Source organism: Phymastichus coffea, unplaced genomic scaffold (genome assembly GCF_024137745.1).
Source record: "Phymastichus coffea isolate CEN01 unplaced genomic scaffold, Cenicafe_Pcof_1.1 PCOF00018, whole genome shotgun sequence".
Lineage (NCBI taxonomy): Eukaryota > Metazoa > Arthropoda > Insecta > Hymenoptera > Eulophidae > Phymastichus > Phymastichus coffea.
In genome coordinates, this window is record NW_026706829.1 from 386,323 (window position 1) to 400,444 (window position 14,122).

A 14,122-nucleotide genomic window follows, 5' to 3' on the forward strand; every position below is an offset into this window, starting at 1 on the left:
GAAGCATCTTCTCGCCAGATTGCCCGTATTGGTCGTTCCGTGCCCTTGTAAGCATAAATCGACTTTAACTCCAAAGTTATCGCATAGTACAGTTTGAATTTTCCGTTTCTGTTGCTTGAAAGTTTCTAATGAAATAAAATCAAAAATTTAAGCAATAAGCAATCATCTTTAATTATAAAATCAAATAAGTCAACAAATATATAACCAGTGATAGGATAATCTTATTATTAACGGATAGGAAACGAAACGTAGTAGGCCACTTCTGACTACGGAATGGTGTTCAGCGGGAAAAATTACATAGAAATAATCTACATAATATGCTTGTTATAGATATTTTCTGTCTTGTGTGCTGAGATTATAGACTCGTTGAAAATGTTGATACTTTGACCTAATTTTTTTGTTCAAAAATAAACAAAAAAAAAATTTGAATGACAGGTTATTATTTGTTATTGAAAAAGCTACAAAATGGCCTATTTACTTTTAAAAAAAAAATTACTGAACTATATTTAAAACTCGAAAAACTCTTTTTTCTTGAGAAAATTTGAACTTTGACCTTCATTTTGATGGTCAAAAGTTTAAGTGATTCATACGCAACCATTTTTCCTTTATTCTACATCATTTCAGCTTTAAAATGCCTTTGGGTTCATTTCGCTAGGGGTATTGGTTCGCGATTTATTTCATTTTGGAGATTTGTTTCTGATTTGGAACACTGTGCGCCGTCGGGGTAAAACATGTTGACCATGAGGAGACCACGAGAAACGCGTAAGCTAATAGAATGGACTGTAGATTACAAAGAGAGAAATCGACACCCTCTCAACGACTCAGCGAGGTACCGCCTTTCTTAGAATTACTTAAATTGAATACAATGAGTGAATCATAAATGAAAGTTGGTAATACAATATAAATATAATATAATTATATGCAAATAACGTGAGTTCAACTAATTTAAATTTAAAGTCTATGAAATTGTTCGATATAATAACCGTAAAACTACTCGATATCGTACACATCGGGAGCTTTTAAGTCTTTTAGAACCGCCATAGCTTATCTACGAGGGAGGGTTAATAAGTCTTTACAAAAAGAAGGAAAAAAAAGTTTTGCGTATGTACTTTTTTTTATTTTTTAACACAATCTCCTTAAAGGTCGATAATTTTATTAAACGGCCTTCCAGTTTTTTTAAGCCATGAGAAAAATATGATTTCTGAAAACCCTCAAAATAGGCATTTGTTTCGGCGATGACTTCTTCATTCGACGTGAATCGTTGTCCTCCGGCAAGCCAGTTTTTGAGGTTGGAAATAAGAAAAAGTCACTGAGAGCCAAATCAAGCGAATATGGTAGATGGTCAATTAATTCGAACTTTATACAGTTAATTTTTGCCATAGAAACTGTATACGTGTGAACTCGAGTATTGTCTTGAATAAAAAGGAATTTTTGTTTGTTCAAGTGAGGACTTTTTTCTCTGATTTTTTCTTTCAGCTAACCTAATAATGACGCATAATATTGTCCAGTGATCGTCTGGCCTTTTTCCAAGTAGTCGATGTAGATGATTCTATACGCATCCCAGAAAACCGTGGCCATAATCTTGCCAGCTGACTTTACTGTCTTTGCCTTCTTAGGGGCTGGTTCTCCTGCTGTAATCCATTGTTTGGACTGTTCTTTGGTTTCAGGAGTGTAGTGGTGTACCCATGTTTCGTCTACAGTTACGAGTCGACACCAAAAGTCTTCCGGATTACGACGTATGCGTGCCAAAAGAGCCTCAGATGTGACCACACAGGTTCGTTTGTTTTCAAGAGTGAGCAAACGCGGCATCCATCTTGCTGATATTTTTTTCATCCCCAATTTTTCATGCAAAATTAAAATGATTGTACCCTTTGATACTCCTGTGGCCTCAACTAATTCTCGCAATTTTAATCTTCTATTAGTCAACACCATATCGTGGATTTTATTGACCATTTCGAGTGTACTCACTTCTATGGGGCGTCCTGAACGAGGTTCATCTTTTGTTGTTGTACGGCCGCGTTTAAATTCATTTACCCAGTTATAAACAGTTTTAAACACAGGGGCAGACTTGCCAGGAACGGCGTTCAACTCAACTGTGATTTCTTTTGGTGTAAGGCCTTTAAAATGAAAATGTTTTATCACCGCTCGAAACTTTGTTTTTTCCATTTTTCAAATAAACCAATAACTTTTTGTTCAACCAACGCTAACAAAAAAACGACTTAATGAATTGAGCTGAAACTTTGTACGATATCTAGTTAGTAGTATTGTTTGCCAAAAACATCATAATTTAAGCGTGACGAGCGCCATCTCTTGAATTTTATAAAGACTTATTACCCCCCCCCCTCGTACTATGATTTCATTGTGAATTTTGTTCTATTTATTTATTCAAATTTCTTTCTTTATATCTTTGTAAGCCGATTATGTCTCGATGAGCGATTAATATCATAAAATTCAGCATCTTCAAATTAATTTTTGACATCACAACATTCTCACTTTGCGTGCGCAATTTTGCGTTAAATCTTGTTTAATGTTTATGTAAATATGCCAAAACAACGTTGCAGAGACATCCCCGGGTGGAGAGGGACCTCTACTGCGAGTATAAATTTGCTCGTCGCTGAGGCAAAAGTAATGATTCTGATTTAATCTTACGTAACAGCGCAAGCACTGTAACGAACGAAATAAAAACTCAGTCATTTCCTAAGATATGTTTCATTATTCAGCGGATAGCTTTGCTATTTTCTTTTCCTCTACATGATTCTCTTAGCTAATCGAAAATCTAACTTATTGTTATTGTAATTCTTTTGATTGTTTTGACTCTAGATTACTTAATACTTTTGAGAGATTATTTTAATGTACAATAATTGCGTAATATGTAACTGTGACGATACACCAAATATTGAATTGAGATAATAATTATGCGAGTATTGGGACTAACAATTATAATAATATCACAAAAAAATTATTATCATGTAATAAACATTATATTATTTCGATAAAGGTTTTCCTAAAGAGGACTACTGTTAGGTAGTCAAATCCTTAAAATATAAATATTAATAGTGGATTAATTATTCTCCTTTTTCTAATTTGTCCGAAAAAATCGTAAAATATTGAAAATTCTAGAAGTTACTTATAATTATCCAATCTGAGAAAGCCAATATGTTTCTATAACCGTCGTGGTCCATGAAAATTACTGAGATGTTTGTACCATAAAAAATATTAGAATAATAGTAATCATTTTAATAATAGTAATAGTTGTAACGGTAATTGATAAAAATATCGATTCATTGAAGATTCGGTTGCACTCGAGGCGCGCGAGCTAGTGATTTGGAGAGAGAGGGGGCGCGCGTGGTAAGTATCGGTAGTACTGATCAGCGATGAGCATTCGATCACCCATCCCAAACTTCTTTTTCTCCTATTCATAACGCATCTAGGTCTGTTGTACACTTGTGGCTATTCTATCATTATACCGCGTCCGAATTTCGCGTTTTAAATTAGTTTTGTTTAAAAGAGGGAAAATCAGAAAATTCTCAATTGTACAATATATAGCTATTGTTTGGTCATCAGCATATCAAATTGATGTTAGCCTCGGGAAGTACTGATTATATATTTTACAATTCGATATGTAGCCTAGTAGTAAGAGTAAAAGTCTAAAGAAAGAAGTATTGTAACAAATATAATTTATAATCTCATACTATTTTTTGAAGAATTAAGAAAAATGTAAGCATATCGTAAGAATAAACATATCATAAATTATCAAATCCTAATTAGTTTATTCTTATTTGAGATCTGTAAATTCATATAGGTCATATGGTAAATTTAGTAAATTATAATTCTTGTTTGAAACATCTTCTTTGTTATAGCTAGAACAGCTGACAATAAACGAGTCAATAAATATAAGATTATTATATCTAGAGCATAATACCGAATTGAAATTTCCAGAGCAAATTGAACAGAATAGAAAGAGTTGACTTCGGTACAAACAGAGTCTATCACTGAAAATGTTTAAAGTAATTGTGAAACAGTGTCAAAGTATGTTTAATTATTAAAATTTTATAGATTGATATTTATTGTTTTTAATTCTTTTTTAATTTAGATATTACAGGTCTGAACCAAATGCTGAAGTGTCAAAGCAGACTGCTGAAGATAACAGCAACAAAGTCAACTCTTTACATTCTGTTCAATTTGCTCTACAAATTTTAATTCAGCATTATGCTTTAGACAATGTATAGCTACAATAAAGAATTTAAAATGTTTCAAACAAGAATTATAATTTACTAAATTTATCATATAACCAATGGACTTACAGAGCTCAAATAAGAATAAACCGATTCAGATTTGACAATTACTGACATGTCTACATTTTTCTTAATTTTTTAAAAAATAGTATGAGAATATAAACTATATTTGTTAAAAAAACCTCTTTCTTTGGACTTTTGCTCTTACTACTAGTCTACATATCGAATTGTACTTGAAAATAAATAATCAGTACTTACCAAGGCTGACATCAACTTATTTCAAACAATAGCTACATATTGTACAATTGAGAATTTTCTTAGTTTCCCTCTTTTAAACCAAAAAACAAACTTGAAACGCGGAATTGGGACACGGTATGATGATAGAACAGCCACAAGTGTACAGCAGACCTAGATGCGTTACGAATAGGAAAAAAAGGATGGGTGACCGAATGCTCATCGCTGGTACTGATAGAACCAGCAAGCGAAACAGGTGTTAGGTTTTTGCAAGGTGTTAGTGAAAAATTCATTTTGAGGCATTGCGAGCATTTTGTGAACGATCAGTGTGCAGTTTTTGGAGCCATCATTGCACCAGGAGCAACCAGCAGCAACTAGCAGCGATACTGGCCAAAAAGCAACCAGTGCGCAGTAGCAACGGCAGTAGCTACACCTTCGTTGACAAGGGGCTTTCAGTTATCTGCCAATACACCTGCGGTCACGGCTGATCACTGTAACCGCAACTTACGGTAGGTGCATCTACCCTAACCGCGACATTCGTACAAAATAGTACCGCGGAGTAGTTAATTGATGCGCGGAATAACCCTTTAAGTACGTCGTGCTGAGCGTTAGTTCGCGTTGTAATTGTATTCTCTCTCGCTCTCTCTCTCTCTCTCTTCCAGGCATTCAATGTAAACCTATACACGCGCGAAAGACTTTCGGCCCGTACTAAACTTGTATAGTCAAGCTCATTAAAAGGATTTAGGTTAAATCACCGTTTTATAATCTTTAAATCCCTGACTACCACTTAATCCAATCCTAGTATTTGAATTGATTTAGTCTAGGGGACTGAGAAAAGTAAACATAAGCTTATTTATACGGTACAAGTAACCAGACCCAGCAATCAAGTGGCTTAAGGTGAGTTCACTATTACGTGTTATTGGAAGATGGAGCGATGTTACAGATCTATAGGTGAAGACACGTATACCCATACGTAGGTAACAGAGTAGAGGTTAGCTCTGCACCGTGGGATTGTACTATCATTTCCTCCTTTTACACGACTAATTCCCCCCCTGTTACACAGTATTAATAATAACGATAATTATAATATGATATTATACGTGTTAATATAATATATATATATATATATTATACATATAATATGTCAAATACCTAAACGCTTGTACAGCAAGCAATTGGTTCATGGCTATTTTGATAGTACAAGTAGGTTTTTCTTCTTCCCAAAGTTTTGGCACACATGTCTCTGGAGTTTGTGATTGTAGCCAGTTACTGAATTCTGTATTATTCTGTATAATATCATTTAGTTTTCTAAATGATTGTAACTTAGAACTTAATCGTACCGCTGCTTCTTGTTGATCTGAACTTAAATTGTGCACAGGAGGGTACCGAATATTAAGAACTCCTTCTTTTCCTCTCAAAAAGAATGTAAATTCATCATCATAAGTTGTTCCCGATCCTGCACCTTTTAGATGAATACGGCAAAGTAGAAGAGCAAATGTAAGCCTATCATTATGTAGCATGCCGCGTGCTACTCTTTCGTAGGACACAGAGAAAAGCTCATTTGTGATGTGCGACAAACGTTGAACATAATCTGTAATTCCAGTTAATTTAGAATTTTTGTTTAAAACGGAAGTAAAAATATCTAAAAACATTTTCAGAGAATATTGATACAGGAAATGTATTTGGTTTAAACTGTCCATTGTAAAATATATATTAGAGCACGCCTGAGATAAAGGTAAATACTGTTGTGATACTGTCTCTATCTCTGCAATTACTTTGTCAGTCTCTTCAACTTTTTTACTTATATCAGCAGCTTCTTGTTTTAGCGTTTCCAGTGTTGTAATAACCGAATCATCATCCAAAATCTTGCCTTTAGCATCATTCAACGCTTGCAGTAATGACTTCTCAAGTTGCCTTAATCGAAGATGGAATTCGCCCTGCAATTTTAGTAAATCAGAACGTTTTTCATCAATATCGGGTCTTTCTGTTTTAAGCACTTGATTCAAACATTGACTTTGTAGTGAACTCCTCGTGACGGTAAAGTTAACAAACGTTACACGTGAACAAATGTCTGGAAGAAATTCAACCGTCGGGTCTCTCGTCGATAGAAAGATAACAAATGATGGTGATAAATCAATGTCTTGATCTCCAAGTGTAATTAACACTCTCCCTCCAGTCCTTCTCAGTTCACGATTAAGCACAGGGTTTAATATAGGATCATAGTTTTCAACATCTTGAACTAATAGAGGATTACCAAACCTCAAAGCACTTTCTAAATTTTTTCTAAAAGAATCATCTAAAAAGCTTGTTTTTGTGATCTTGCGTGCTTTATATTCATTCAATAAAAATTCCGTAGCTTGTCCAGATGGATCTATAATAAGAGGATATCTGTTAAAGCGTTTCAACATGATAGCATTTTCTGTACATAACTCATCAGCTGGTAATGCATTGGCTTGCCATCTTAAACGTTCGTCAGGATTTGATAAATATTCTGTTCTAGCAATATCAGGGCGGAATTGAAGATTTGCACTGTGCAAATGTTGACACCACGTTGAAAACAAATTTTGTCGATACTGTAATGAAGAAAAATATTTATATTTAACATTAACATATAAAATATATATTTATTTCAAAAAAGTTCTATAATTGTTATTTTTATGTAGAAATCAGTGAGGAAAAAATGTAATAAAAGGTCACGCAATGTTAGCTTGGAATCGCTCAATGGAATGATAGCAGAATAAGCGCTACCTTAAAACCGGTTGAGGTTTAGTCAGCGAAGCATTTTTGACTTCGCTTACTCAAAAACAAACGTTTTTCAGCATAACAAGGATAAATTATGAAAAGAAACATGTATGCTTCATTTTCATTTCTTTGTTCTTAGAACATTTTCAACTACTTTTTTCTACTAATGCAAAGTAAGTATCAAATATATATATATATATATATGTATATATATATATTTCTTTTATATAGAAAAAACTTTGTGAAATTAAAAAATTTCCGAATGCGTCACTGCTTCTAGAAGGATTCGTAGAAAGGGTTCCAATACCAAAAAGTTTTTAAGAATATGTCCGAATTATATAGAGTGTCCTAAAAGTTCCAGCATCGCCCAAAAATTCGAATGGAACGTGTTATCAAGAAAACAGTGTTAGAAAACGTTTATAGTTATGACATTATGAATCTGATGATAACCTTGATTTTGACCTCAAAGTTATTTTTCATGGTCATTTCATTTTTTAATGTTTCGTTTTTTGAATGGGAATTCCTAATTTTGACCCTCGATTTGGAATCAGCGAAAAATTTTACTTTCAGATAATCTATCATGTATGGGTTCTGGGAAACCCTACAAGGTAAGTGCTAAGGTCATGCAAATTTCAATGTCAATGTTTTTTGATCAGTCTATCCAAATAATCTTACAATAGTACGTTTTAGCGAAATAATACATTTGTTTCTCACACCTATTACAATCATAAATGATTTGCTCAAATTAATTTTTCGATTTCGATAAATTTTTTTGGTTGTTTTTTTGGATTACGGGCATGGAAAAAATTCTTTTAGCTAAACGATTATATAGACTGGATAGCTTGTTCATTTAGCTTTAAATTGAAAGAAAATAGAGATATTTGTTATATAAGACAATTTGTTTTAGAGATTAAATGAAAACGCCATAGTTTGAATGAAAAAGCATCATTTTGTCTTTGATCATCGATATCTCAGAATCAAATAAGTTTAACAACTTGAACAAATTCTCTATAAAGTTCGGCCATTTATTTTACAATAAAAATATTTTTCATGCTTTACATGAATTTGAAAAAAAAAAAAGAAAAAAGAGCTTCTAGGAGAGTTTTGGAAAAATGTGCATATTACAGTTCAATATACCCACAAAAATCTTCCACAGTTTAAATTAAATGCATTGAGTCGTTTCTTTGTTTTACTCGATTAAATTTTTGAAATAATTGAAAAATAATATTTTGCCTTTAAATATCCGTTATCTGTAAAATAAATTCTCTTTCTAATTTTCTCCAGTTTTTATCGTAAACAGCGTTTAATTATGTGGAGACAATTTTTTTTTCAATTTTTGGAAAAAAATTAAAATAATTTTTTTTTTAATAACTTCATTGAATTAGACAAATTAATTACTGTCGACATTAGCATTACTCAAAGCGTATCACGTGAAGATTACGTGGTGGGATTTTGGCTTCTCTCACAAATCCATGCATGTATGTGTGTGTGCTGAAATGTGATTATTTAGGAGAAATGAGATCCGGCAGCTGGTCAGTTTATCGTATTAATGACTTCAAACTCATTCTATTGAGTGTACGCATGTATATGTGTTTGCGTCTGCCTCTATCCGTTGTTCGCTTGATTGCTTGGTTGTTTGTTCTGATGGCAATTCATGTAATAAATAACAAGTATTGCCATCTCTATTTTCAATAAAGGCTCTCATACGTTCAGTCATATTTCTGCAACGGATAATTTCGTGCTTTGGGATAGTGTTCCAAATATACAGGAGGACGCGTTCTAACGCAGCTAAGTTTAGCAAATTTGGATACTCCCTGCGCAACCGATGGCTCACTATGTCCCAAACATGCTTAATAGGGTTCGAGTTATGTTGTAACTCATGTATTCGTATATAAAACGTTTTCATTATGAAGTACTTGCGGCAACAACGGCTACTCTCTGAAATGAATAAGTCTCTTTCAATAGGAGCTTGTTACCGAGTTTCAAAGGGAACAATAATAATTCCTAATTTGTTTGATCACAAGCAATAATAATCATAAATGGAAACTACTCTTTTCAAAGGTAATTAAACATTTCTTTTTCAATAAGTCGTTTCATCATTGAGCTATACCTAGGATCATTTTTAAATTGTTGTGACAAAAAATGAGATCAATTCTTCACTGCTGAACTGCGGAGTAGTTTCTATGTTGGTGCTTCTTCAATTTTGTATTATTTTGACATTGTAAAACAAGCGGCGCGTCTGCGTTTCTGATACCACATATCTCTTACTACGATTATCGTAGTAAAACAATTAGACAGCGCAATAGCTTCATTTTCTGAACAACGGTTTTATTTTTCTACACAACGTGAAAGCTCAATTGTAGAATTTTCCGACTCTTTATGAATCCGCGATAAAAAGTTCAAGTTCAAGGTCACAACTAGTCACTGAAGTTTAGCAGATTTTTAAAACACTTTGCGCTATATCATAGCAGTATCGAGTCAATTAATAAAAATAGAAGAAACTAAGTTTGAACTTCATATGGCTATGGGTTGATCTTCCCAGATTACGCATGTGACACGTCATTAGAACGTTTAATTTTCCGTTCATTTTGGATTCTAGATCAAATATAGGGGTTCCTATAAAAAAAATCAAGTCAATCTTGAAATCACCTTAAATATTGAGGTCAAAGTAATCGTGATCACCAATTGACTTCCTCTGAATGATACAACTAGTATACGAAACATTTTTCGAATACTTTGTTGAATTTTAAGTTATTTTATTGTCAACGTTAAAATGGAGCACCCTACAAATTTATCATTATTTAAATAATTTATGTTGCTCTAGTTAAAATAAATTATTGAATTTATTCAGTAAAATAAACTCAATCAATTAGCAAAGTATAAACTAAGTATTTATTGAATTAACATCAAATAAAAGTTACATATAATTTGAGTACAAAATAGCGGAGCTCAAGAGTAAAGGCTGTTACTCCTCTGAGAGCATCGAGTGAACTAACTACGTTCGCAGATGCTGCTAGCGTATCCTCTCGCACAGGAAAATCACCAAAAACATTTATTGCTCCATCTGGAGACCATCGGTCATCGGCGTGGTGACGCGCCGCAAGCGTGCAACGAGCAAAAGGTTTTATAGCTCTGCCTAGGCTTTCTCTTAAGCAAACAATCCTAAGGACAGATCTCGAAAATACTATTTGTGCCTTGTGCTCGCATATACATTTTTAACATAAATAAATAAATAAATCATTTTATAATTATAACAAACTATACGAAGTTTAAGAAAACGTAATAAAAACTATCGTAGGAAAGATTGTTCACGAATCATTATTGTGTCAAATAAAAATAGAAAAGTGTTATTCTCCACTAGTTGAAATTACATCGGCTTGTCCTGAATCATACCAGAAACAAAAGTATAAATATATGTCGGCTTTAAATGATATTTGGTATCGATTTCCGACGAAATGCTGTAATTTGATTTGTCTAATTAATCCATTAACGTCCAAAATGTCAAAATTTCTTGCACGTTTTCAAAGTGATTTTTTCCTATGTAATTGGCGTGGAAAAAATTCTTGAACCACATATTCTGATGTAAAATTGCATGCTCTTTCAGAATCCGTTGCCAGAATCATGATAAAACTCACAGGAAAAGAGATATGCTCGATTGAAACATAAAAAACACCTACATTTTCGAAAAAAAAAATTTTTATTACTTTACGAATTTTTATTTTTTCGACTTTATCAATTTTTTTCTCGAAATCTATGGACTTTAGAGAAAAATTCATAAAAACAAAAATGTCTCAGAATCACTCGAGGAACATTCTCAAATTTTTTCAGGATTTTTTGAGACAATTTTTGATTTTCCGGGAAACTTGGGAAATGGGATTTTCAAAAATGTCTCAAAAAATTCTGAAAAAATTTGACAACATTCCTTAAGCGATTCTAAGGCATTTTTGTTCTTATGAATTTTTTTCTAAAGTCCATAGATTTTGAGAAAAAAATTGATGAAGATTGAAAAAAAAAATTCGTTTTTTCCGCCATTTTGTAAAGAAGCGATGGTTCAAGGTAAACAAAAAAATTCCCTGTTAAACTTCAAATCTCATGATCACCTTTGATCACGGTCGCAAGGTGATATCTTCACCGTAACACTTCGAAAAAAAATCCTAAAAATTTTTTTTTTCGAAAATTTAGTTATTTTTTATGTTTCAATCGAGCATATCTCTTTTTCTGTGAGTTTTATCATGATTCTGGCAACGGATTCTGAAAGAGCATGCAATTTTACATCAGAATATGTGGTTCAAGAATTTTTTCAACGCCAATTACATAGGAAAAAATCACTTTGAAAACGTGCAAGAAATTTTGACATTTTGGACGTTAATGGGTTAAGGTCTGAAATACATAAATTTCTCACTCATTTTCTGTACTTTGGTTAAAAATAGTACTGAAAATTTAGTTTTACTCTATGGTTTGTTCTTTCGAAGAAAAGTTTGATTTCGTGTACCTCAGATAAATCATAACTTTTGTACTACAGCACAGTGGGAATTTTCCACCGTTTTTGTGTCAAAATTTCTTCTGCGGGCTCATTTTCACTCAAATTGAGTAATTTAAAAAAAATAATATTATACTTTGTACTTTAAAAGAATGGTGATAAAAATCCAAAATATTTCATTTTTCGAAAACAGCTGTTAATGATAGCGCGCTCTTTTGGGAAAATTGAGTAACCAATTGAAATCAACTTAAATCAATCGAGTCTATCTTCAAATATATTTTATAGTTTTCTAGATGAATAAAGCTTTATATTTTTTCTGAGAAATCAATACATAACCTAAAATTGGATTTTAAATGTCTTCTCTACTGCAAAAATAATGTAATTTTATCTGAAAATTTTTATTAATAGGAATTTAACTGCTAAGTTGAAGCGAACTATTGTCTGAAACATACACACACAATAACCCAATAACCCAAATTTCCAGACAATTGGTTATCAGTTATCAGGTTATTCAGTTGTATTGCAGGCGGTTACTTGATTTTGAAAAACGATTTTCTCAAAATAGCGTGATATCATTAGCAGCTGATATCGGGAGCTAAATTATTTCGGATTTGTACCCATAACCTCGACCCATAATACACCCTGAAGTACATTACTGTGAGAATCAATGTATACGGGATATATTTATCTGGAAATTCGCACAGAGGTAGCCTTCAACATACAGTCGAACCTAACGCACTGCCTGCTCTCGGGAGTAGCCGACCCGTGCACTGCTCGCCGAGCGTCAGCCAATCAGAGCGTTGGACCAGGTGCGCGTATATTCCCGCTGGTGAGCGGAGATCGCAGGGGCCCGAATAAATTTGACACCGGAAAATATACGCGCTATACTTTCTCGAGAAAAACAGTAAATTTGATGGTTAAAAATGTATTCCTTACTAAATAAAAGTAAATATTAATGTATATTTTCCACGTGGCTTGGGTAATTAAAAAAATGCTTCATTGATGAAAATAAATAATGTTTTTTGAGTATTTCTTTTTCGTGGTATTTAAATTTTAATGAAATATTAAGGTTAAAAATGTTTCTCATTGACAAATAAATATTTCAATAATGCTTATTATTCAATCCCGGAAATGTTTATTTTTTAATGAAATTACATATAGAGAAAAATAGGAAACTTGTATTTTTCCAAACCTAAATTCTAAAAGTTGTTTATAAATATTACATATTTACAGTACACAATTTTACGTAAAAAATATTTACGTTACAAATAAGAACCAAATTAAAAGTGATTTCAAATAATTTTTTCTCAAATGTTATGATTATTACTTCAATTTCGGTCGTAATTAAAAACAAAGCGTTTTTATTAAAATAAATGAAAAGAAATTCGTTGTAATTACTGTAAAATTTTATTTAAATATACGTTGCAAAATTCAAACGAAAGGTTATATATTTTACAAAATGGATACAAAAAATTGATTACTAAAAGAGAATCAAACACAGTAAAAAAATTACTTATTTCTGTTGCGTACTAACATATATTTTAAATTCTACAAACTTAAAATAACTTTCAAAAACATTATAGCCATGAAAACTTATTAAAAAAAATTTACTCAAAATAAAAACATTATTACTAAAAATAAATAAAAAATTACTCATTTCAATCATGAATCTGGGGTCAAGAAGAGGGGTTTCCATTACAAAAAACACTTCGACCTTGAAATAACCTTCAAAATGAGGTTAAGGTTTTTGGTGCATTGGGTGGCCCACTCTGTTCTGAACAAATTTTGTAGAGGTCATTTTTCGATATCTTAAAAATTAAAAAAACGCTTTTAGGCAGTTTTTCAAGCATTTGACCTTAAATCGACCTTCTCAAGGCCATGAACAAAAATTTAAAAATATCGTTTAGGACGTAAAATTTCCCGCTCTTTCCGAATCCGGTGTCAAAAATAGGGGTTCCCATTTAAAAAAAACAATTCATCCTTCAAATGACCTTGAAAACGATGTTCAAGGTCAAAAATAATTATGCAGATAGATGGCCCCCTTTGTCGTAAACAACTTTCATCTGAAACATTTTTCACAAAAACACGAATTTTCGATTTGAAAATGGCTGTACGGATGGTCTGGAACACCCGGTAAAAGCTAAAAATATTAAACACTCACCTCTCAAATATTCACTCCAAGAAAAGCAAATAAATATACGTATATATACGTATGTATGTAAATTTAAAAAAGCAGCAAAATACAACAGCGCACCTGTCAGATGGTCAAGCTCTTAACCGTTTGCAAGTTTGAGCGAGAGTGTCGATCGTTAGATCAACCCCTAGCGAGGAAGTTTCCTCTCGGAGAAAATCATAAGGGAAAGGAAAAGTCCCTCCCACGATGTCTGAGAGAAAGGGTAGCTGGGACCTATGGTAATTAGTGAAAACGGAC

General features: G+C 32.6%; 1 protein-coding gene across 2 annotated transcripts in view; it reads right to left on the minus strand.

Annotated features, from left to right (window-relative positions):
* Nucleotides 1-14,122, minus strand: part of LOC131675316 (dynein heavy chain, cytoplasmic) — a 995,688-nt gene that overhangs the window by 186,336 nt on the left and 795,230 nt on the right. For both annotated transcript variants that reach the window (XM_058954251.1, XM_058954250.1), the window contains one exon: nt 5,622-7,042. In XM_058954251.1, coding sequence (XP_058810234.1) covers nt 5,622-7,042 — 1,421 coding nt within the window. The remainder of the gene's footprint in view (nt 1-5,621; nt 7,043-14,122) is intronic.